The sequence below is a fragment of the Mobula birostris genome, chromosome 14 (genome assembly GCF_030028105.1).
Source record: "Mobula birostris isolate sMobBir1 chromosome 14, sMobBir1.hap1, whole genome shotgun sequence".
Classification (NCBI taxonomy): Eukaryota; Metazoa; Chordata; class Chondrichthyes; order Myliobatiformes; family Myliobatidae; genus Mobula; species Mobula birostris.
Window position 1 is genome coordinate 22,988,254 of NC_092383.1, and position 25,644 is coordinate 23,013,897.

At 41.7% G+C, this 25,644-nt stretch overlaps 1 protein-coding gene across 7 annotated transcripts in view; it reads right to left on the reverse strand.

Annotated features, from left to right (window-relative positions):
* The window catches only part of LOC140209773 (WD repeat-containing protein 72-like), a 360,805-nt gene that overhangs the window by 268,740 nt on the left and 66,421 nt on the right, over positions 1–25,644 (reverse strand). For 6 of the 7 annotated variants that reach the window (XM_072278224.1, XM_072278229.1, XM_072278227.1 and 3 more), the window contains exons 5-12: positions 24,053–24,227; positions 22,104–22,180; positions 21,898–22,017; positions 20,507–20,688; positions 19,770–19,872; positions 14,583–14,724; positions 11,933–12,178; positions 1,617–1,837 (exon numbers count right to left, since the gene is read on the reverse strand). In XM_072278224.1, coding sequence (XP_072134325.1) covers positions 1,617–1,837; positions 11,933–12,178; positions 14,583–14,724; positions 19,770–19,872; positions 20,507–20,688; positions 21,898–22,017; positions 22,104–22,180; positions 24,053–24,227 — 1,266 coding nt within the window. The remainder of the gene's footprint in view (positions 1–1,616; positions 1,838–11,932; positions 12,179–14,582; positions 14,725–19,769; positions 19,873–20,506; positions 20,689–21,897; positions 22,018–22,103; positions 22,181–24,052; positions 24,228–25,644) is intronic. The other variant, XM_072278225.1, reaches the window with a different exon arrangement.

The following is a 25,644-nucleotide window of genomic DNA, read 5'->3' on the forward strand; positions in this document are numbered from 1 at the left end:
GGTTGGGGCTCGAACTCACGACCTTCAGATCGCTAGTCCAATGCCTTAACCACTTGGCCACGTGCCCACATTTACTTCACATACAGAAACCAAATGATTATATTGTGCATTATTTGGACAGAGAATAGTCAGTTACTGTTGAGTTACCTCAGCCACTGATGCACAAAAGCACAGAAGATGGAGAGATTTAAATTCAATTATCTACATACACACACTTATTTATTTATTTATTGATTGATTCATCAATCGATCCGAACAGGCCCTTCTGGCTCTTCAAACCGTACCGCCCAGCAATCCCCTGATTTAATCCTAACCTAATCACAGGACAATTTACAATGACCAAGTAACCTATTAACCCGTACATCTTTGGATGGTGGGAGAAAACCAGCACACTCAGGGGGAAACCCACGCAGTCAGGGGAGAACGTCCAAACTCCTTACAGGCAGTGGTGGGAATTGGACCCACGTCACTGGTACTGTAAAGCATTGTGTTAACCACTATGCTACTGTGCTGCCCCGTACTTATCTCTGGAATATAGAGTAAGTATCTGTATCATGATGACTACAAAACAAATGGATTGCTATGAACGGTACTCTGGTTTACTAAAGTCCCTCATGGAAGGAAATCTAAATATGGTAGATTCTTAACTGTGGCCAAAAATATCATTGCATGCCACTTAGGAGCCAATTTGCAATGGAAAATAAATGTTTGGCTCACCAGCAATGTCCACTAATTGAGGCAAACAAACATGATCAAAAATAACACAGAGGAGAGAAGCTGGTTTCAGTTCTGATATATCGCTCTCTAATAAAGGAGATTTCCTGTAGGATAAAGACCTCCTCAATGGGCTACAACGCTCATCTTTGCTAAAGAGCATTGCTGCCTAGGTTAGCCATGGTTCCAGGGATAGCCTTGAGTCATCTTCCAATTCCTCGTGTATCGGAGGCTGAATCTTCCTGCAAGTTGTGACAGTGAAGACTGTGATGTTCTCATCACCATAAAGGTGCCTGACCCCGTCCTGGCCCAACAATGCACACATCCAGCACGGGCAGCTGGAGAACAATTAGTAGCAGGGAGCCTGCTGTTTTCCTTTTCCTCCGCCCAGACGAGGTGCTGCCAATTAGAGCTCCCCTACTGTGCCCTGACTGAAATGCCTGATAATAAAATTAATCTGTAATTGTCTCAGTTTGGGAAGGTTGTGAAGCTGAGGGGTGAGGAGTGGTGGAGGATTAAAAGAAGGGGAAGAGTGGGTGATTAGGAAGTGGTCATGGGCTTTGTGAGGATAAAGGTGAACCAGTGCAGAATCCACTGGGACACCGCTCTTGTTACACTAGGCACCATGCCAGCAAATATATCAATGTGCTCTTCTATGAGTATATCCAGCTAGTAAGTGATTATAAACACCCCATTACTGCATGCATTACATCCATTTAGAGCCTATTAAGATGTTAAATACAATAATGAAAATGTTTAGTACATAACATCTTTATCTCAACATCAATATCATGATTTTTTTCATCACTAAATCAATGGTTTGTTATTGCCCCAATATGTCATAATGCAGCTAAGGACTCAATGGGAGAACATTCATTTACATACATCTTATCATTACTTACACTGCATTCCTCTGGGCACACGGATAGGTTCAGAACTGGGCCTGCATGCAGCACAAATTTGTGCAGAGCCTCTCCTTTGAACATGTTCCACAAGATCACGCACGATTCCTCGTCTCCCGAGGCCAGCCAGCTGGCATCAAAGGTTGCAGATTTACTGTGCGGGTGGAGGAGGCAGGTAACCCGGCCACAGTGCCCGACCAGAATCCTGTGGGGTAACCAGGCTGAGGGAACAAACATTCATCAACAGGAGTCATGGAGATATGGTCATTCAGGATGAGACAAGCCCTTTGGCCCGTCGAGTCAATGCAGAACATCAAGAGCCCATTTACATTAATAATACACTAATCCAGCTGTACTTCTCTACACATTCCCATCAACTCACCCCAGAGTCTACCATTTACCTTTTTTTCATCATAGTCTCTTTGGGGGCTTTGCTATTGCTTGCATTGTGGGTGGTGGAGGGCTGATGCTTTTGCTGAGGCAGGTGGGGGTAGAGGGAGTGGGGAGGGGTGATGCTTTGCTGCTACTTGTGCATGGGAGGGGGAGAGGGCTTTGGGGTTCTAATGTTTTTCCCTCATTCGTTCTTTGTGGATTCTTCTTCTGTTTTGTGGATGTCCATGAAGAGTAAGAATTTCAGGTTGTATACTGTAATGTTCTCTGACATTAAATGGAAACACTGAACCATTGAACTTACCTACACAGAGGAGAGCAATTTATAGTGACCAATTTAACTGACAAACCCACACGTCATTTGGATGTGGAAACAAACTGCAGCAGCTGAGGGAACCCAAAGGGAAAAATTTCAGACTCCACACAGACAGTACCAGAGATTGGATTGAACTTAGGTTAATGGAGATATCGAGGTAGCTCCACTAGCTTTGCCACTGTGCCATCCTGGAATGATATAACTGAATGTATTGGGTTTGAAACCCAGGCCCCTGCTTTGCAGTTAAAGATCAAAATACCAAAACTACAAGGAGCAAAGAAGACATTTTCTTCCAAGTTTAAATTTAAATTGCAATGATACCCTGGGTTTGCTAGTACATACAGGCAGTTCTATACACAGGAATCTAAATGGGGTCCAGCTGTGGCCTCCAGGTAGTGCTGTAGAGATTGCAGAGCCCTTTCACTGTGGAACCAGCTGGTGGAGCTGGTCCAAGGATCCAAGATCCCAGCGTTTTCAACAGGAAATGCAGGACTGCAGGAAAGGAAGCAAGTGAAGCAAAAATGGAAAATTAAGCAACAAGAAATCTGCTGGAGGAACTTAGCGGGTCGAGCAGCATCTGTGGAAGGAAATGAATTGACATTTTGGACTGCATCAGGATGGAAAATGGAGAGATGGTTAGTATAAGGAAGAGAAGGGGAGTGGTGAGACAGGAGATGGAAATGACTGGTATACCAAGGAGGTGTGTGAAATGGCAGGCAGGTGGTGGCAGGTAAGGGAGGGGTGTGAGGGTGGAGGTGGCAGGGGTGTGAGCGATGGAAGAAGACAAAGTGAGAAAAAATATATTGAGAGGCAGACAGAGCAAGGTAGGGGTAGCACTTGGAACGTGTGAAGTTTGGAGACATCTTCCAGAAGGAGATAAGCAGGAACACAAAGTGGAAACATTTCTGGACTCTGATAAGTAGAGGAGCTGAGAATGGGAACCGTTGGGGGTGAAGTGAATGGCATATGGAACCGGAACAAGAACCAGAACCAGATGTAGTCAGGGATGGGGGGGGGGGGGGGTCAGTGAACTGTGTGTCTAGTGGGTAGGTGGAACCAGGAGGGGAGGGAGATGAAGATGGGTGATGGGGTCCTGGGGGTGGATTTGAGGCAAAGGGGACAAAAGTGTGACAATTGGAGGAAAATTGGAAAGTGAGACATATAGACATACAGACAGGGACAGAGCCACAAACAGGACAAAATCTGCAGATGCTGGAAATCCAAGCAACACACACAAAATGCCGGAGGAACTCAGCAGGTCAGGTAGCATCTATGGAAAAAAGTAAACATTTGACGTTTCAGCTTGAAGCTTTTCAGCAAGACAGAGACAGGGAGTGCGAGAGAGAGAGAGAGTGAGAGCGTGCAAGAGTGTGAGAGTGCGAGAGTGAGATAGAGTGTGAGAGAGAGAGTGAGAAAGTGTGAGAGAGAGATCATGTGTGTGAGAGAGAGAAGAGAGAGATGGTGGGGGTTGGAAGGGTGACATAAATTTGGAAAACTCAATGTTCATACCATTAGGTTGTTGACTACCTGACAGAATATGAGGTATCGTTCCTCAAGTTTGCATGCAGCCTCAACGTGACAGTGTAGAAGGCCAAGGATGGGGAAAGGGAAGGGGGACAAAAATGGCCATTGCAGCCCTAGAATGGGTGCATGGCGAGACAATCACCAAAGTAGAGGAGCCAACATCGGAAGCATCAAGTGTAGCAGACAAGGTTGGAGGAGATGCTTGTGAACCATTGCCTCAGCCAGAACAGCTGTTCAGGCTCCTGGATAGTGGTGAGGGAAGAGGTGCAAGGACAAGTGTTGCACCCGCTGTGACTGCAGGGAAAAGCCCCAGGGGTCAAAGAGATGTAGGTGGGGAGCTACAGGCACGCCAGGGAGTCATGGAGGGGAATGGTTCCTGCAGAAGGTTTAAAGGGGTAGTGAGGAGAAGATGTAGTTGGTGTTGGCTTGTTGAAAGTTCAAATTCAAGTTCAAATTCAATTTTAATTATCATTCAACCATACGTCAATACCCATGAATAGAAAGCTCATGATCCAAATGAAACAGTGTTCCTCCAAGGTCAAGGTGCAAAACACCATAACAACAGCACAAGGCACTGACAGCACATATATAATAGTAAGTCACACAAAAAATATATAGTCCTGTGCAAAAGTCTTTGGCATATATAAAATACAATAGGCAGTACATATATTTTATATAAAAAAAGCTAGGGTGCCCAAGACTTATGCACAATACTGTATTTGCCAACATGGAGCAGAGAGCGAGTTTGTAAATCTGGTGGGAGCAAAGGATGTTGGGAATGGCGAGGGTGGAGCGCCTCGCAAGGGGTGTGGAACAGGTGGTGGGAGGAGGAGTGTCAGGGGTGGGGGGCGGTGCCCATGCAGACACACCCAGCCCTGAGACACAAGGCAAGGTCTTTTGATACCAAGCAATTGGATTATTGATCATTACAGAATGTCTCTTTGGTGCTTCCCAGTCATTCCCCTCCCCTCCCCTTTTCCCAACCATGATTCCCCTCTCCCTGCCTCCTTTCCACTCTCAGTCCACAATAGAAACCCATTTCAGAACCAGGCTAATCATCACTCACATATGTCATGAAATTTGTTCTGTGCATGGAGAGCATAAATATGGGAAACAGAGAAGATGCAAAAGTCAGCTCCATCAAGCACAGCGGAATGGAAGCTATGCTCTGGAAAAAAGGAGGGCATTTGAAATATCCCTGCATCTTGAGAGCAGAGAAAAGTTTATTTTAGATTAATATGCCTTTTACTTTCTATTAAAAACATAAGGCCATAAGATATAGGGCAGAATTAGGCCATTTGGCCCATCGAGTCTGCTCCGCCATTTCATCATGGTTGATCCAACTTCCTTCTCAGCCCCAGTCTCCTGCCTTCTCCCCATATCCCTTATGCCCTGACCAATCAAGAATCAATTAACCTTTGCCTTAAATATACATGAACACTTGGCCTCCACAACTGCCTGTGGCAAAGAATTCCACAGATTTACCACTCTCTAGTTAAAGACTTCCTCCTCATCTTCATTTTAAAAGGATGCTCTTCTATTCTGAGGCTGTGTCCTCTGGTCTTAGATTCTCTCACCATAGGAAACATCCTCTCTACATCCACTCTATCAAGGCCTTTCAGCATTCGATAGGTTTCAATGAGGTTACCCCTTATTCTTCTGTTTTCGAGTGAATACAGGCCCAGAGCCTTCAAGCCATTTAATCCTAGAATCAGTTTCATGAATCTCCTTTGAATCCTCTCCAGTTTCAATACATCCTTTCTAAGATAAGGGACCCAAACTGTCTCACAATACTCCAAGTGAGGCCTTGCTAGAGCTTTATAAAGTTTCAACATTACATCCTTGCTATTATATTCTAGTTCTCTTGAAATGAATGCATTTGCCTTCCTCACCACAAACTCAACCTGTAATTTAACCTTTAGGGAATCCTGCACAAGGACTTCCAAGTCCCTTTGCACGTCAGTTTTTGTATTTTCCCTCCAGTTCAAAAATAGTCAACTCTTTCATTTCTTCTACCAAAGTGCATGACAATACATTTCTCAACACTGCATTCCATCTGCCATTTCTCCTAATCTGTCTGTCCCTCTGTAGCCTCTCTAATTCCTCAAAACTACCTGCCTTTCCACATATCTTCATATCATCTGCAAACTTTTCAACAAAGCCATCAATGCCATCATCCAAATCACTGACATATAATGTAAAAAGAATTGGTCCCAACACGGACATCTGTGGAAAACCACTAGTCTCCAGCAGCCAGCCAGGAAAGGCCCCCTTTATTCATACTCTTTGCCTCCTGCCAATCAGCCACTCCTTTATCTGTGCTAGAATCTTTCCTCAAATACCATGGGCTTGTAGCTTGCTAAACAGCCTTGTGTGTGCCAACTTGTCAAAGGCCTCTGAAAATCCAATTTTAAGAATTTATATGTTTTAAGAGATTTTTAAAACTTACTTCAGTTTAATAGCTTTTAAATTTATCTGTATGTTCAGGATATTCAGAGACATTTTAAAATATATTTTGGATTTGACAGTCAGCAAAGCTGGGAATGTGATTTTGTCAGTCATCAAAACCTTTGTGGGGATTTCAGGGGCAGGACTTCTTCATTAAAGATTGCTGCTACAAGAGCCAAATAGCTCAAGACTTGGATGAATCAGGCCACCTCTGTATCAAGACCAGAAAAATAGGAGTGTAGGGTAACCATAGATGGTCATTACAGGGAGCAGACCCATTTCCTTAGGGTGATTAATGATGGCAATTGCCAGCAGTAGATCAATGGGTTTGAGTTGACCATATAGAGTTGCAGTCAGCTGCCCATGCCAGCAAGATTGGCCCAAAACATTCACAATTCTTTAGAACTTTTGAACTGTAGTGAAGGACTATGGTTTGCCCGCTACAAATAGCATCAACGTATCCATTTTATAACTCCCTCTGGCAACAAACTTGTGCACCCTGCAAACATAAATCCTTTTATTCTTGACAACATGAAGAAAATTCATTTAACAGGTCCCATGGTACAGACAAGTATAAAACAATCACTGTTAACTTTGCTGAATTAGGTTAACACCTCATAGCCCCAAATGGGATTTTCTTGGAATATAGCACTACTGATAAGCTTGGCAGTTTTTGCCCCTTTCTAATTGCTCTTCAGAAGGTGATGATAAACCTTTTTGAATCGATGCAACTGATGTGATTCACTAGACAGTTTAAAGGTTCTTATTCTAACTCAACAGGAAAGTGATATATTCCCGATGATCCGGGTGAGGGCAAACCAGAAGGCATGGCTTACTGCAGAGATCTGTGCCAGGATGAGGGATTATGATGCTGCCGTTAGGTCGGAGGGTGTGACAGCTCTCAGGGAAGTAAGAACTGTGATTTCCTGCTCCATCAGGAAGGTGACGTGGGAGCACGCTCAGAGAATTTACAGCCACTTCTGCGATACCAGAGACATGAGACACTTGTGGCAGGGAATTCAGAGGATTACAGACTACAAGTCTACCCTGTGTCTCAGTGACCAGGATGCCTCACTCCCCAACAGGCTGAATGTCTTTTACTCCAGGTTTGATGCACAGAACAAAATGCTGGTGAGGAAGGCATCTCTTCTCCCAGGGGAGCAGACACTATGTCTGGCTGAAGCTGAGGTGAGGAAGACCCTGGCCAGAGTCAACCCATGCAAAGATGCATGACCTGATAATATACCCAGTTGGGTTCTGAAAGACTGCACAGCCCAGTTGACAAAGGTGCTGGCGGATACTGTCAACATCTCTCTGGAACAATCCATTGTCCCCTCAGTTTTCAAGGTGAACCATCATTCCAGTGCCAAAGAATGCCACAGTATCCTGCAAAAATGACTATCGTCCAGTGGCATTAACATCAAACATTATGAAATGCTTTGAGCGGCTGGTCATGGAGTGCATTACAGCCTTTCTCCTGACTACATTGGACCCTTTCCGATCCACTAACGATGCAATAGCCTCTGCACTCCACTCTGTCCTGTCCCACCTGGAAAATGGGGTCTCATATGCCAGGCTGCTGTTTATAGACTTCAGTTTGCCATTCAACACCATCATACACCAGAAACTGGTGGGGAAGCTGTCCCTGCTGGGTCTCAACACCTCCTTCTGCAACTGAACACTAGATTTCTTTACAGTAGGGCCATAGTCAGTCTGTGTGGGCAGCAACCTCCCTTGTCCCATTACACTGAGCACTGGCACTCCCCAGGGCTGTGTACTCAGCCCGCCGCTGTTCACACTGCTGACGCATGACGGTGTCGCAGGATCCAGCTCAAACAATTTAAGTCTGAAAGGCGCAGATGAGCTATTCCGCCCCCCCGCCCCCCCAGCGAATGCATGGTTTTTCTGTAGAAAGGCTTAAGTGTACCAAGTTCCTGGAGTTCACATCACGGATGTCCTCACCTGGTCCCTTATTATCACCTCCCTGATTAAGAAGGCATAACAGTGCCTCCACTTCTAAGTAGATTGAGGCAAAAAAGGCTCCCCTTGCCCCACACAACATCTTAACTGTGTTTTACAGGAGCACCATTGAGATTGTCCTGACAAGTTGCATCTCCATCTGGTATGGGAGCAGTCAAGCATTGGACCAGAAGTCCCTACAAAGGACTACGAGATCAGATGAGAGGATCATAGGGGTCTTTCTACCATCCACTGGGGACATTTATCAGGAGCACTGCGTATACAGGGCCCTTAGTACTATTAAGGATCCCACCCATTCATCCAGCATCCTCTTCGACTCTCTACCACCAGACAGGAGACTACAATGCATAAAAACAAGAAGGGCCAGGGTGAGAAACAATTTCTACAACCAGGCATTAGGCTTCTGAACTCCCTGCCACATCGTACTCAAAGTGTCACTGGTTAATCTGTTCCATATCTTGCAATATTTCATATTAATGCACTTTAGTTTGTTACTAAGTGTGATTTATCTGTAGATTTTATCCTTAGCTTCGTAAGTTATCGTGCGTCATTTGTGTTATGTGTACTACTGTGCTTTGCCCCCTGATTCAGAGAAACATTGTCTCGTTTCTATATACATTATATGGTTACATACATTATATACATGTATATAGTTTAATGATAATAACCTTGACTTGGCTTGATTGATTGTGTGCAATTTGGAGCTACCTTTGTTCTTCTGGATTATGAACTTCCTGGGCATCTGAGGTGCTGCCTAAAGTGTGGAGAGTTACTTGGGAGTCTCCCATAAATAGTGTGTACAGCTGACACAGTAAGCTAATGGCAGAGAAAGTGGATTTTCAAGCTACTTATTGCAATACGAATTGGGTGGACTGCTCTGTCTTAGAAAAGGTTAATTTTGCCCACCCAGTAAACGTGAAGTAGTATAGATATCGATGGTGCAGAAGCAATAAAGAATGGCATAGCATAAAAGTACAATCCTCTCAGCTATTCTTGCAGCTCCAGTACTTATGTGGTTATTCTGTTTGCATTTCAAGTGAGTCGTGGCTTTGAGGATGTGTACAATGAAGATTCAGTAATATTAATATAAATGTGTGTCCTTGCCATGTGACAGCTAACTTTGGATTATTCTTTTAGTGCAAACTAGCATTGTTTGCTTCTATTACTGAAGAACCCCAAATGAAGCTACATAGTGTATCTCCTCTTGAGTGCAAAGGTAATTGATACAGTTTCTGAAGATAATCAAGTCAAAGGCATTACCTTTCGGACCTCTTGTATCAATATGTTCAAATTGAGATAATGTCCAATAATCACAATCAAAGTATTTGTCCTTTATGCTAGGTAGGACTCCTGTCACAAAATTATGATTTTTCCTTTTCATCTCCTTTCATTTCAGTTCACTTTGGACTCCTTGATCTTACATTGCTCATTGGTGTAAGGGCAGTTACCACTGGAATTCACATGGCATACATCGAATCATTAAGCTTTATGACACAAAAATAGGCTCTTCTCCCAGCTTGTCCATATTGATCTAGATTCCCACCTAAACAAGTCCAATTTGTCCATGTTTGACCCTCGTCCAACTAAACCTTTCCTTCTTATATACCTGTCTACGTACCTTTCAAATGTTGATTGTATACCTATGTCAACCACTTCCTCTGGCAGCTCGTACCATATACTGGCTCCCTTTGGATGAGAAGGAAGCCAGTATGTGGAATGAGCTCTGAGGTTCCTATTAAATCTTCTATGCTCACCCTGAACAATTAGTCCCCAATATTGGAAAAAAGACTTGATTCCCTAAACCTGTGAAAAAGAACATGTGTATTGACCCTATCCATTCCCATTATGATTTTATACATCTTTGTAATATCTCCTATGCTGCAGTAAATGAAATCCCTACCTGCCCAAATACCCTCCGTAACTCAATCTCTTGAGTCCTGGTGACATCCGTGTAAAACCTCTCTGCTCTCTTTCCAGCCTAATGGCTTCTTTCCTATGGGAGGCTGACCAAAACTGAAAACAAGATTCCAAATGCAGTCCCACAACGCAACATAATGTCCCAAATTCTATACTTAGTGCCTCAATGGAGTCCCAAAAGCCTTCCCTACCGGCCTATCTTGTTGTGATGCCACTTTCAGGAAACTATGAAGTTGTACTGCAAGGTTCCTCTGTTCTATAACATCTCTAGGGCCCTACCACTCCACGTTTGGACTAAGTTTGTAATAAGATCTGAAAATTAATGGCCCTATGCTCTGTATTATTGCTTATCATTTTTGTTTGAGTACCTGTGTGTAGGGGTTCTTCATTATTTGCATCTCATCTGATTTTGCCACACATAGAACTAGTTTATTTTGTTACTTGTATTTGTAATTAAATGCAATGTCTACTGCCAATCTGTTGGTGTTTGGAGTAAATCAAGAACTGGCTGCTTGCGGGGAATTAATTCACGTTATCAAGTAATAAAATTGAGAGCTCAAAGCAGATTAGGTGAAGATGTTAATCAAGTAGAGGAGACAACAAGAGGGGTAGCACCACTGGTGACGGGGCTTGCCATGTCCATTCTGGGGCACTTCACACACCTTTGGTCCCCACTGGACACTCACCTCTCACCTGTGGCTCCAAGTAGCTGTGTGCATGCAACACCAGCCACACCTTGGTACACCGCTTCAATAGGTGGGCTAAACCAGATGATGGTAGCCAGCAGCCTCATATCCCAGTAAGATAGGGACCTGCTTATACTGGCATATGAGATAGCTCCAGTGGACTGGGCAGACGAGACCCACAGTGAGATCAGACAGCCGGGCAGGTGGTTTTGCAACACTCCGTGGAGAGCAAAGGGCATGACAAAGCTCAGAAGATGTCATAGTCATCCACTGACACCAAGGAAGACCCCAGTTTGTGACGCTTGTTCCTATCACTGGACCCGGACTTCTAAGGTCGAGAGAGTGGAACTGCCCTAGTACGATAGTTTTTCCACTTTAAAAACTCACTTGCGCAGGTTTCCTGTCAACGTCAGACATGGTGGACAACCTGTGGTAAACCGTGTATATATGTTGTAACTGGGTTACCTGTCTGGACATGTCTGGACACGCCCCTCTGCTGACTGCTCCTGTGGCTCCTCCCACAGACCCCTGAATAAAGGCGATTGTGTCACTGCCCCTCCCACAGTCCAAGACAGACATACAACATGGACGTGGATCCATTTTACTGTTAATAAAAGCCTTTTAGTAATTACTCCACTTCCAGTCTTTTGGAGTAATTGATAGTGCATCAATTTTATTAATAGTAATTTTAAGGCATGGAACATGTACTGAGACCCGACAAGTTAGACCTTGACCAGCAAACTCCTGAAGCCGGAAACGCTTTCGAACTCTGGCTAGCCTGCTTCGAATCATACCAGGAGGAGCAGTGACATAATCGCCTTTATTCAGGGGTCTGTGGGAGGAACCACATGAGCAGTCAGCAGAGGGGCGTGTCCAGGCGTGTCCAGACAGGTAACCCAGTTACAACCTATATACATGGTTTACCACACAGCTATCACATAGACAACAAGTAGAAGGGAATACATTTCATAGGAAATTCAGATAATGAAATAGCCCAAAATATTTCCAAACATATTAATATAATGAAATGTAAAACAAATATTATAAAAAGATACCTTTTAAGAAAAAATGTTCTTCAAGGAGTTGAGCTCGTGCAGCATGCAAACCCAAGGTAATTATTATCCGTCCATTTTCACATCCACATACAAGTTTTTCTAGATTTGGAATATAAACACTGGCAGTGATCAAACCAGTCTGAATTCCATTCACATGTACATCCAACTGGTCTGTTATTTCTTCTGTCAAGATCTTGTGCTGTTCAAATGCTCCCTGAAGGCTCAAAGTTGCAGCCATCTTAATCTCTGAAAGTAGTGCATATAACAGGTGCTGATGAAAGATCTTCAGCTACGTCAACTCCAAAACAGTAACTCTGTCTTCTCATTTTAGCTTTTCTTTATACAATTTTGACATGTATAACTGGCAACAAGTCATAAGTGCAGTCAGCTACCTTCAAATAGTTTCAATATTCAAGGGAATTATTTATCAGTGAATTTAAACTCTGAGCAATACAGTTGGAGATTACAGTGCATCATAAAGGGTGTGCTAGAATTTTATGTGCATGGCCAATGAAAAGATTTAAAGATTAGCTTTATTTGTCACATGTACATCGAAATATACGGTGAAATGTATCATTTGCATCAACAACCAAAGCAGTCCAAATACGTACTGGAGGCAGCTCACAAGTGCCAACACACTTCTGGTGCTAAAATAGCATGTCCACAACTTACTAACCCTAACCAATATGTCTCTGGAATGTGGGAGGAAACCAGAGTACCTGGAGGAAATTCACATGGGCACAGGGAGAACATACAATTTCCTTATATAAGGTGGCAGGAATTGATCCTCAATCAAAATCGCTGGCACTGTAAAGTGTTATGCAAATCTCTAAGCTATCTTGCCACCCAGATCAAAATGGTTGCTGCTCCACTGTATCAAATTCAGTCGTGGCCACTACCTTGTTGTAGAAGCAATATGCACAAAATGCTGGAGGAACTCAGCAAGTCACACAGCATCTGTGGAAAAGAGTACTCTTTCCTGCTGAGTTCCTCCAGCATTTTATGTGTGTTGCTTGGATTTCCAGCATCTGCAGATTTTCTTTTGCTTGCCTTGTTATAGAACTGGGTTCAGAAGGCTGACCTCATGACCACAGATCCAAGGAGTCCTGGAGGCCAGTGCCCATGACTATTATGGAGGTAGCAAGAGGATACAAGGAACCTGGGAAGGGTGTGGGTGGGTGAGGAACAGGTCCAGGATTGCAATGGTGATGGATTAGGAGGAAGGTGGGTTCAGGTTGATTGGGATTTTGTGAGGAAGTATGATGAGAGTACAAAGAGATTGGTGATAGGGGATTATCCTCCTGACTATCTTCAGAAACAATACCAAAGGGGATAACTTCACTCAACTTCATTTGCCCCATCATTAAAATGCACCTACAACTAATGAACTCACATTCAAGGACTCTTCATCTCACGTTCTCAAGATTTATTGCTTATTTATTTATTACTATTATTTCTTCTTTTTGTATTTACACAGTTGGTTGCCTTCTGCACTCTTGTTGAACGCCCTAGTTGGGCGGTCTTTCATTGATTCTGTTATGGTTATTATTCTATAGATTAATTGAATATGCCCACAGGAAAACAAATCTCAGGATTGTATATAGTGACATATATGTACTTTTATAATAAATTTACTTTGAACTTTGATTGCAAGGTTGAGGTGATGCTGGAGATTGGAGCATAATATAAGGTTTGTCTAAAGTAGGGAAAGCAGGCAAAGATTTAAGTATTGAACTTATCCAGAAGCTATCCTCTAGGTTGGTATAACAGGAATTAAACCGGGTTACCATGGAGCTTGGATCAAGTTAAAAGAAATGCCAAGCATAATAAATGGATTGCTTGAGGTTCCATGTCATCCCTTGTGACTTGACACAAAGGTGTGGGTTCGCTTCATGACTCATAACAGGAAGACCCCAGTTCAATTTCCAAGACCACAAAACAAAATGAGAAGATTCAATAGCAAGCTTCGTTGATGGGAAAAAAAACAATTTTCGATGGTATACAATGGAATATAATTATTCAACAAGTATACTTTGGGACAGAAACATTAATGAGTAATGAAAAGTGAATACAGTTTTACTCTTCTTCTGTAGCTGCTGCTTCATTTATTAATGGACGTTATTAGGACATAGTTAGATCCTCTATCACAAAAAACTATGGGTCAATTGTTTAAGAAAAATAACAAGGTGGCTTGAGTCGCAAAAATAGATTGAGGTGCTTTTATTTACAAAAATAGTGGAACAAAATACAAAATATATACAGCCACCCTCAGACGAAACACAAAGAAAAAACCCCAAAGCCTTGGTAACCTGAGACTTATAACTGCTAAGCCCTTCCCCCTAGACCAACCAAAAGCTGATTAATTCAATTATCCAACTAAAGTTGGTATCCTTCACCATCAGCATACCTGTGCAGGTTGCTGCTGCCTCTATATGAGATAGCTCTATGCAGCAGCTCTGCTTCATACCCATCACTGCTAGGGATGAGTGCAAAACTGGGACCGCTGATCCACCGTGATGCGCGCACCCACAACAACAGAGGGGAACAACGCGTGTGGATGACCCCCCCCCCCCCCGAGTGCCCCACTGGGCGCACCATGCGCCGTCCGCAATCAGTGACGGGCCAAGAAGCAGAATAAACTCACTGTTACCTTGCGGGGAGCCATCACGATTGGCCATCGGAACATCAGGAATATGCCACATGGAAATTCTTCCTGATGCTTCACCACAGAAGAGAATCTTATGAAAAGGCTCTTTACGCTCATTGATGAAAATCAGAATTGCCTGAAAAAACTCGAAAGAAAAAAGGTGGGGGGTTAAAAGCCTTTGAATTCAATTTTCCGGTACTGATTTTGACAACCTTAATGTGAAAGTTTATCTTTTTTGTCTGATTTTGAAATGCATCTTACAAGTATAAATAAGACAAAACTACAGGACTTATGTAGTCAGCCGTTCAGGCAGCAGCTGTAGAGAGGGAAAAAACAAAGATTAATGATCTTCAGGTTAATGATCGTTCATGAGAACTGGTCAAAATGTTGATGACAGGTCATCAATCTAAAACATTGACATTTTTTCTCCTGCCACAACTTTTGTCTGAATATTTTCAGTAAATTTCCTTTGCTTCAGATTCTCAACATTAGCAATATTTTGCTGTTAAGCTGGGGTTCCACACAAACTGAACCCCTAAAATCCTGCTCATCTGCTGGTTCAGTCTCTTAGATGTTGAAAATATCAAAACTCACAGCAATTATCAGATCACAGGTTTGAGAAGAAAAATAACAAACACACTGCACATGAAGACATTTCAAATCAACTCGCTCTTCTTCTCCCAATTGGTCTTTTTGGTTTTTTGGCCCCCTAGGCCTGAGTCAACATAGTAGTAGTAGTAGTTTTTTTTGCTCAAAAGATAATTTTAAATAGAATTATGAATCATTTCTTCATTTTCTAAGCACTTCATTTGAACTTGTAATCCAACACCAAGTGCTGTTTGACCCGCTGTAAAATGCCTTATTAGAATTGCTTGCTCAGCCATTTTAACCCAGCTTAAACAAGTGAAGATTGACCTTCATGCCACATCAGAAATGTTTGCTTATTGTTAACTAATTTATATATTTACCTAGTTTTCTCTTGGCCTCATAATGTGAGGCAAAACCAGTGGGACAATTGTAGCAATATTGTATTAATATATCAGAAAAAGGCAAGTTAAGAACATATAGTTCTGTAGATCAATTTTGCAAAAAACTGAAATTGTTTCTGCATTTATATACTATAGTTAAGGCTATATAAATCAATATTGTACATTCATACAACTTAACAAGCTTTATAGGACGAGTAAAATGTACACTCTGTAGCCAATTTATTAGGTATATCTGTTCATTAATGCAAATATCTTATCAGCCAATCATGTTGCAGCAACTCAATGCATAAAAGTATGCAGGCATAGTCAAGATGCTCAGTTGTTGTTCAGATCAGCTCTCTCTTTAATGTCTCTTTTTCCCTTTTCAAGGTGGCTGGGGTTCTGTCACAAACCGTGATCTACAGCGTACTCAAACTGCGATTCTGTGCGGTGGTGGGTTCCCACATCCGAGCAGCCTAGCATTATTGCTATCTCCAGGAGCAGCCTGGAAGATGTGTGCCTCTGGGGTATTTGGGGGTGCGGCCTTGGGCAGCCACTGTAGACATCTCGATTCCTCGCTGGTGTCGCTAACTGAAATGTCGCAGAGATCGGAACATTGAGACAGCAAGTGCGGCTGTTGGAGGCCTCTGCGCTCAGGCAATCTCTGTCTCTCTCTCTCTCGTTGGGGGTGGGGGGTAGCATCTACAGGCTTTCAAGTCAGGTGAGCTCAAATGAATGTTGCTTCAGATTATAACATGAAAGAGTTAGTCTCCCTCTCACTGTGGAAAGGGAGACACTTATCTGTCCCTTGTTAGCGTGAGAGAGAGCCTCTGGCATGTCATCGTGCCAGGTTATGGGCTGTAGTTTTTGTTGGACTGCATATAATGGGCTCTTTGGGGACTTTGCTATTCCTTGCTTGGTGGGTGGTTGGTGCTGATGCTTTCTGCTGGAACAGGTGGGGTAGGGGTTTGATACTTTCTGATGCTTGTGTGTGGGAAGGGTTGGGGGTATTTGGGGTTCTAACATTTTTCTGTCACTCATTCTTTGAGTTTTCTTCTGTTTCATGGATGTTTGCGAAGAGTAAAAACATCAGGTTGTATACTGTATACATTCTCTGATATTAAATGGAACCAATGAACCATTGAAAGAAATGTGATCTAAGTGACCTTGACCATGGTTGATGATGCCAGACAGTGTTATTTGATTATCTCAGAATCTGCTGATCTCCTGGGATTTTCATGCACAACAGTCTCTGGAGTTTACAGAAAATGGTTTGAGAAAACAAAAAAAATCCAGTGAGCAGCAGTTCTGTGAGTAACAACTACTTGTTGATGACAAGGTCAGAGGAGAAAGGCCAAACTGGTTCAAGCAGACAGGAAGGCAAGAGTAACTCAAACAACACTGCATTTAAATGGTGGTGTGCAGAAGAACATCTCTGAATGCACAACACGATGAATTTTGAAGTGGATTTGCTATAGCAGCAGAAGACCATGGTACCTAATAAAGTGGCCAGTGAATGTAGATAATACTGGAAGATATGTGGCTGGAAGGCAGCCCAATTTAAGTAGTGAGTTAATGAAACAGAAGGTGGTAGGGATGCAGGGTTTGTGTTTGAGGTTCACCCATATGGCGAGTTTTTAATCTTTGCCAGGTTCTTGAAAGCACCAGTGCCCAGAGGGAAAGATGGAAAGGGAACTCCAGCCAAGATCCTCCGCTGATCCTCTACCTAATTACTGATTTAAGTGTGTTCCCGGAGGTTCAGCAGATTCCAACTTTTTTTTAATTGCATTCAAATGCCAAAATCAGAATTATGCATGGGAAAGATGCCAAGTTTTATTCTATCTAACAAAAGAAAGTTGAAGATCTCTCCCAGATGTCAAAAGTGGTGGTCTTTTCTGGCCAGGAGGCTTAACTGTGCAAATACCCTCAGATCTCTGCAAGAACTGGTGCCCTATCCTTTTAAAAATTATAAGATGAAATAATTCAAACAGGGATCACCTGTATTAAAAAGGCTCCGTTTGCTATATTTTTCTCATAGAAATATTAAGATGAAAGAGATGCATCAGAGACAAATAACTCAGCAATTTCAGTGCACCTTCTCATAAAGATAAGTCTTGGTGAAATTCTACCAACAAATTATCTGTAATTTCACCAATCATATTATAGGATTTGGTTATAATGAATATTAGCATAAATGCATCATAGAAATGTGTTTAGGCTGCTCTATTGTGATTTGGGTAAGTAGTTAATTTCAATGCTCTGTGCTCTGAAGGTTTATGTCATCTGAACCCTAAATTTATTGTGGTGTCTTTGATGTTTGATCTCCATTACTGTACACGTTACAATAGTTACTGCATTTGACTACACTCCATTCTTATCATACCATCAAAAATATCTTTATAAGATTTTTGTTTACTGAATTAATTCCATACAAAATTTTCCAGTGAGACTTATAGAGAAGTGTACATTTTCTGTCAGTAGTGCCAGCTCATCATCATTCAGGCTTAGCATTCTGATTCTATAAAATAACCATTTTTGATATTTCAGTCCGTCAGAAGGATCAAGGATATGAATATTTAACAAAACCTGCAGTGCTTTAGTGGCGCCTACTACGGGTTTGATATGCCCAGCAGACACTGGAAAATTGAGAACCATGCACAAAACACTGCAGCAACTCTGCAAGTCAGGCAGCATCTATGGAGGGAGTAAATAGTCAACAGTCATTTCGGGCTGAGACCATTCATTATGGCCCAAAACGTTGACTGCTTTTTCCTTTCCACAGATGCTACCTAATGGCTTGATACCAATTTTTTTTTCTTACAGTGAGATGGAACCGGCAGAGTAATACTGTGGGCTCTGCTTCAGTTAAGGAGGATCAAGTTCCTCCTATTACAACTTGCACAAGTGGACAGAGCACAATATAAAAAGGTGGAGTCTACAGAGAAGCTAATTTTTTGCTTGTCACCAGTTTAAAAAGAATGGCTGAGAATTTGTAGTCATACAGGTGTACTTATACTATGCTATTATGGACCCTATGCTTTCTATAAAACTGCCAAGTTCGGTTTTTTACGAGGACCCCAGACAGTGATAGTCTAACATATCAGCCAAGTTGTTGTGCATCATAGAACACCTGATCCTATTTCTGGCACAGATGTTGTTTGCCACTTGTGTGTCCATGCATGAATGCTGATTAGGTCTTGCTGCAGGCAGTATGCATGCTTCCCTTTTGAGGAATTGCAAATGAAAATGAACAGCCCCCACTTCTGGTTTTATGCCGAAAGGAAGTTCATGGATAGCACACTTGGAGAAGTTTGAGTCTGTTTGGAGGGGTTCCTGCAGCAATACCTTGTGCTGACTATAGTGCTGCACAAGATGCTTTGGTGCTATTAATTGGAATCTCCCATCTAGATACATTCTGTGCCTTTGCAACTTTCAATGCACTTTTCGAAATGGAAGAACACTGAGCCATCAGCTGAGGGAGGAAATTAGATAGTAGCCCAAAACAAGTTTCCCTGTCCATCCTTCACCTTATGTCATGGGATCTGGAACTAATACTGAAGGCTCCCAGAGCTACTGCCTCCTACCTGTAAAACGGTGTATTTCCACTTCTGTCTGCCAGTAGAATGGAAGGTACCCAAGAATTGTGGAGGAACAGACTGGCATATTCTTTGTAAGGTGAGACACCCACATCAGGGATAAGTCTCCAGATGTTTGTATGGGGGACTTGACTGAATTTGATGCTAAGGTCAATGTTAGGCAGTTCATCTACTTTTTCCCCTTTCACTATAGTGCAAATGATTGCAGAGATGATCTACTACATTGGTAGATCATGTCAGAACTCATATACGGGCCTGACCAGGCCAGAATAGCAGATTTTCTCCACTGAACTGCATTAGTGAATCAAATGGGATTTTATGACCAACATGACTAATGTGTTGAGGGTTTTGTTGTAATTCTTACTATCAACTAAACTTAAGTTTCGTAGATGCCACAGTCGGATTTGAACTCTGGTCTCAGGATTGTTGCCTGGATTACTGATTGGATAATTTAATTACTGTGCCATGAATGTTTCTTCAGTTTGGAATTGGTGGTAGGGTTTTACAAATAAGTTGATGCAGTTATTAGTTTATAATGTACATGGCAATTTTGAGGCATATTTTCAAAGATATATAAATGAAAGCTGTATAAAATATTAAGTGTTATCTTGAGAAATAGTCGTTACCTTACTGCTAATATCACTTGACGTGTAGCAAAGCAGACGAGGGGTAACAGTCTCACTTAACGAGTGTTCATGGGAGACAAAGATGCCAGTTTTGAACAAGCTGCTGTAAAGACAGTGAAGTCGATTTGTCAACTGCATTTGCAGCAAAATGTAAAAAAAAGCTAAACAGGTTTGTAACTTCTAGAAAGGCAAAAGATTTGTACGTACGTTCATCATTATTAATATTAAGGCATATATTTATGTTTTATGTTCTACTGTTCTATATTTTATTTAAAAGTTAATTTCCTACTCTTTAAAAATGAGCCAGAGGTATCATGAAAGAAGCAAATAATGGATTATCAGAAGAAAAGCAATCCACACATCTGACACTACTTTTGTACAGAATAAAATACGAACACCCCTGTGCCAATATCATTAAATTAATTCTCAGTAACACAAATTGCACATATTTTTAATTATTTTGCTCTTTCAAATATTCTATTTTGCATGGACCATCAAAAACACTTCTCATATTAATAAAACAAACAGATTTTATTTTTTTAAGATAATCCTCATAACTGCACAAGGAAGTCTGGCCAATTACTTCTTGTCTTCAGTGTGAGACAAGGTCCACAGCTGCCAAGTTCTTGACAAATGTTCAACTCGGTACGGACTTTGTCTCTGCTCATTTTTTTTATATCATTTGTGACATGCTCTGATTTTTGTTCCGAACAAAGAGTTTGATGTTCATCCCATACCTGAACTTCTCTTGAGGTTTTCCCACCTGAGCCCACCTGTCAGGCAGCTGGTAAATGTAGCTCTGGCCGTCCTCTGTCCAGACAATTATCTTGTTTGCAGCTAAAACTTCGCCACCTGCCCAGTGATGGCCGTCTTTGCAGTTCACAAAGCACAGCAATGAAAAGTCACAATAATCAAAAACCTATCAAACAATAATGAGAAAGTAAAATGTCTATAAGAAAAACAAAAACCTGCATTGTATTCAACAACCAGCACTTCCTTAGCATCTCTTACCAACATAAATTCATACTAGTATTTTAAGAATTATTGGTAATTCTACCATGCTGGACAGCACTGTAGCATAGTGGTTAGCACAGTGCTTTACAGTACCGGCAACTCAGTTCAATTCCTGCCGCTGTCTGTTAGGAGTTTGTACGTTCTCCCCGTGACTGCACAGGTTTCCTCCGGGTGCTCCAGTTTCCTCCCACAGTCCAAAGGCGTACCGGTTGGTCAGTTAATTGGTCATTGTAAATTGTCCTGTGATTAGGCTAAGGCTAAATCAGGGTTTTCTGGGCGGTGCAGCTCGAAGGACCCAAAAGGCTGTATCTCAATAAATAAAATAATGAGTGAAAATAGACAAGGTATGTTTTAAATTCTCACTAAAAGGAGAGGAGTGGAAACACAGAGAAGAATTTTAAGACTTAGGCCCCAGGCAGTTAAAGGAACAGCTGGCACTGCCAAACTGTAAGGAAGTGGGCTTGCACAGGAGAGTATATTCTGGTAAAGCAGAGAACTTGCAGTGCTTGGAGAATGAGTAGATATCAGAGTAAAGAAGATGGGAGATCATGGACAGATTGAAACAAGAATTTGACTAGTGGACAGATAATTAACCTGATTTTAACCAACTGTAAGCAGATTTAATCACACCAGTAACAATTTTTCAGGAATTATTTGGAATTAAAAGACAGGAAAGTGTTTTTACGTTGAGTTCCTTCACATCTTGAAAAAATAAGTTATTTACCTTCTCGTGTACCATTACTTGCATTACGTAAGCATGTTTTGGCTCCCAGCAAACTACATCAAGCAGAACAATAATGATGGGCAAATTAATCTGATGAAGCTAATGTGAACTGTTGTCTGGATACCTGAAATCTCTACTGTTCATTGTGTAAAGTCATGAGCTCTTCATTATCATTTGTTACAAATGGATGGGGCATCAAAGTTACTTTGATTGTGCAAAATTTGCTTACATTCCACTACGATATCAGCTGGAATAATCTGATCTAATTCTGGAAGAGGTTGGAGCCCACAATCATCTGATGTATTGGCCAGCTAACTATAATGTTCATTATGTGTTTTAGCACTTCCAGTTAGATGTCACCAAGTTATTTCAGCTTGACATAAAACATACCTTCCAGCAATCAGAGCAAACTACCAACAGTAAGCGCTCTGTGTAAGTGCAAAAGCAGACAGCTTGACAATGGAAACACTGAAGTGTCTTGGACTCTGTTTCATAAACATTCTCTCTGGCCTGGAAAATGCAGAGGAGTTATTAGATCAGGCGAAAGTCTGGGTGAATTTCTGTAGTTCTGGAGACATTTCATACAATGGACTGACCTGAACTCCATTGACTGATGATGACAAGTCCCACACCTTTATCTCTCCTGTTACCGAGATACCAACCAACGAATCCTCTGTAAAATATAGAAATGCTTTTAAGTAACAAGGAGACTAATGGCACTCTACAAAGGATGGTCCATCCAAAAGTGTATTTGTTCCTCTTCATATTACTTCAGCTATTATTAAACAAAAACATTTAGGATGTTGAATACCACATTATTGATTCATTGCACACAACTATTAGCAGACCATTTCATCCATCTAGTCAACGTGTTAGGAATCTTAGAAAACCTGCTTACAATCAGACGTTCTAAATTTGTGATGTAGCACGCCATTGTGTGTTGGCCTCCGTTCAGAAGTTTTGTTCCAGTGACTGAAATGTACTCGATTCTTAGAAGTGGAGATTGATTCACATATGCTACTGTTCACACTAATGAATGAGTTTCTACCTCTGTAAAGGAATCATGCTGCACAATGGATGCTTTTTAGTGCAAGTGCTTATTTAAAAAAAGTCATACAGCTGCTTTTGCCCTTCTGATCGCACTTCATGGTGTCATAGATCTTGGAAACATAGAAAACCTACAGCATAATACAAGCCCTTTGGCACACAATGCTGTGCCGAACATGTGCTTACTTTGGAACTTACCTAGGGTTACCTATAGCCCTCTGTCTTTCTAAGCTCCATGTACCTATCCAAGAGTCTCTTAAAAGACCCTATCATATCTTATCCCTTTCAGGTATGTATCTAATCTCCTTTTGAAACTTGCTATTGATACTTGTCTGAACTCTTTTCAGACAGTTTATGTCTAATCATTAATATCTTCACATGCTTTTTGGGAGATTTTGTTAATACCTTGATTCTGCGATTCCTGCAGAGTGGAATCAATAAACAACACCCAATAATGCAAAGGGTTCTAAAACTTATAAAAAAATATGCAGTGTAGGAGGGGTGGGGGGAGTTGGGTGGCAGAGGTCAAATACCTTACTACAGCCCCTCTTGGTTATAACTGCTTTTTTCAGAAGATGGTTTATAACCATGAAATTGGGAATGCTCTTTGCATTCCAGATAATCTTTGAACAGTAAGTAGTTTTAGCAATGGAGAGTTGAGGCAGGTAACACTGAATGCAGTGTTGCCAAATCTGGTGAGATTTTCATTCACTTTCCACCACGGACATTCCAGTCTGCTGTCCTTGGATAGAAGAAACAGCGACAAGGAGTAATGAGCATGCTGGGAATCCTCAGCTTTGGGCATTATGTCAAGGAGGCAATTCTCTCAACTGCACAGGACTGAAAGAAGCGGCAAAAAGCTGTAAGTTGTAAGTAGAAAAAGTTGAAAGTCAGCTCTATCTTGGGAACTAGCCTCCGTAGCATCCAAGACATCTCCAAAGAGTGGTGCCTTAGAAAGGCAACGTCCATTAATAAGGGTGCCCATCACCCAGGAGATGCCCTTTTCTCACTGCTACCATCAGGTAGGAGGTACAGAAGCCTGAAGGCACACACTTAGCGATTCAGGAACAGCTTCTTCCCCTCTGTCATCCAATTACTAAATGGACATTGAACCCATGAACACCTCCTCACTTTTTAAAAAATATATTATTTCTGTTTTTGCACTATTTTTAATCTATTTAATCTACATATATATGTATACTTACTGCAATTGATTTACTTATTTATTTAATGTTTTTCTTTCTCTACTATTATGTATGGCATTGTAATACTGCTACTAAGTTAACAAATTTCACGACACATGCCGATGAGAATAAATCTGATTCTGATCCTGGAAAACTAGGCATTTTTAGGTTTTCTCCAGGATTTGATTGTATTTTTAAGTCTGTTGTAAAAGGCCTTCAGTAGAGAGTTGGGATGGAGTTATGGAAAGCTCTGGGTCTAATCAAAGGAAAGCAACACCATTAGAAGACGCTGGGGACGATAGCTGTTCTATTACCTTGAATTCTTTGGGAGCGGACAATGCACATTGAGCTGATCCAGTCTGGAGTTGCAGATGAAACGAGAGCGTGGAGAAGCTCCAGGCTACGTGCATCAATGACTAAAATGTCCTGATACTGTCCACAGCAAAGCAACCAGCCATCACCTGACATCCGAAAGGAACGGTAATAATACTGCAGGATGAAGGTACAAACACAGACATTAATTTATTCATTCTTTTGTTTATTTTTCTCTCTGTTTTCTGGAGGTCTGTTAAGAGCAAGAATTTCAGGTTGTATACAGTATACGTTCTCTGACATTAAATTAAACCATTAATAAAATCTGTCCTTTTGAAAGATATTGTACCATTGAATCCATTTCCACTGTCCAGACAGACAATGGATTCTGAATCTGAACCACATACAATATTAAAGTGTTTCTCTATGCATCACCTCAGGTTCATTTGCTAGAGAACTTAAATCTGTAAATGGTGGTTATCAAAACTTTACACTTGGAGGTTTTGTATACTAACTCATAAGATTTAACACCTTTTTCTTCTCTAAGGAGAATTCTATTTACTTCTCTGATCTATCCATGTACATATAACATTATCCTTTTAACCATTCTACTAAATATTTCCTCCCTTTTCTCCAAATCCTTCATGTTCTCTTTGAATTACGATGTCTAGAACTGGTCTAAGGGACATTTGTGCACATATCATTGTAGATGATAGTAAGAGACATTCTGACGTACACACAATGGGTCTGTTAGGTAAACAGCCACCCTTTGCAGTCAATATTTTCACATGCATCAGAGGGGTAGAGCTACAATACTGTTAGAGAGCAGCTTCTTCAAGGTCATCTGCAGAAACAGCTTAATTTCTACCTTAATGTCTCTTTTTTTTCTTCTTCAAGGTGGATGGGTTCTGTCAGTGCCTTTGACCTGCAGCGGCACTCAAACTGCAGTTCTTTACGGTGATGGCTCCTGCTCCCGGGTCTCACCAACTGGCCATTTTTTGATATCGATATTGCGGGCTAGAAGACAGGATGCACCTCCGGGGGTTCTGAGGCTTTACGGCCCTGGAGATGAGTCAATTCCATGCTGGTGTTCCCGAATGAAGCATCATGGGAGAAAACAGAATATCAAGATCAACAGATCAGCTGTTGGAGGTCTCTGTACTCAGCGAATCTCTCTCTCTCTCCCTCTCTCATTGGTGGTGGAGAGGTTATTGCCAATTCTCGAGTCAGAGTACTTGAAAAAGTGTGACACGGCAGACTTTACCATCAATCAGCAAGTTATTTTGTTTTCGTTGGTTTCCTCTCTTGCTGTGTGGCACCTCTCTGCCTCTTGAAAGGGAAAAAAGAGAGCCTGTGGGATGTCGAATTGTCAGGTGACCGAATATTTTTTCTGTACTGCAGACCATGGTTTCTCTTGGGGGCTTTGCTATTGTGCGTGGTGGGTGCTGACGCTTAAGTCGGGGAGAGGGAGCATTGATGCTTTGCTACTGTTTGTTCGTGTAAAGTGAGTGGGGGGCTTTGGGGTTCTAATGTTTTTACGGTCGCTCATTTTTTTGGGGCACTCTTCTGTTTATGTGGGTGTTTGCGAAGAATA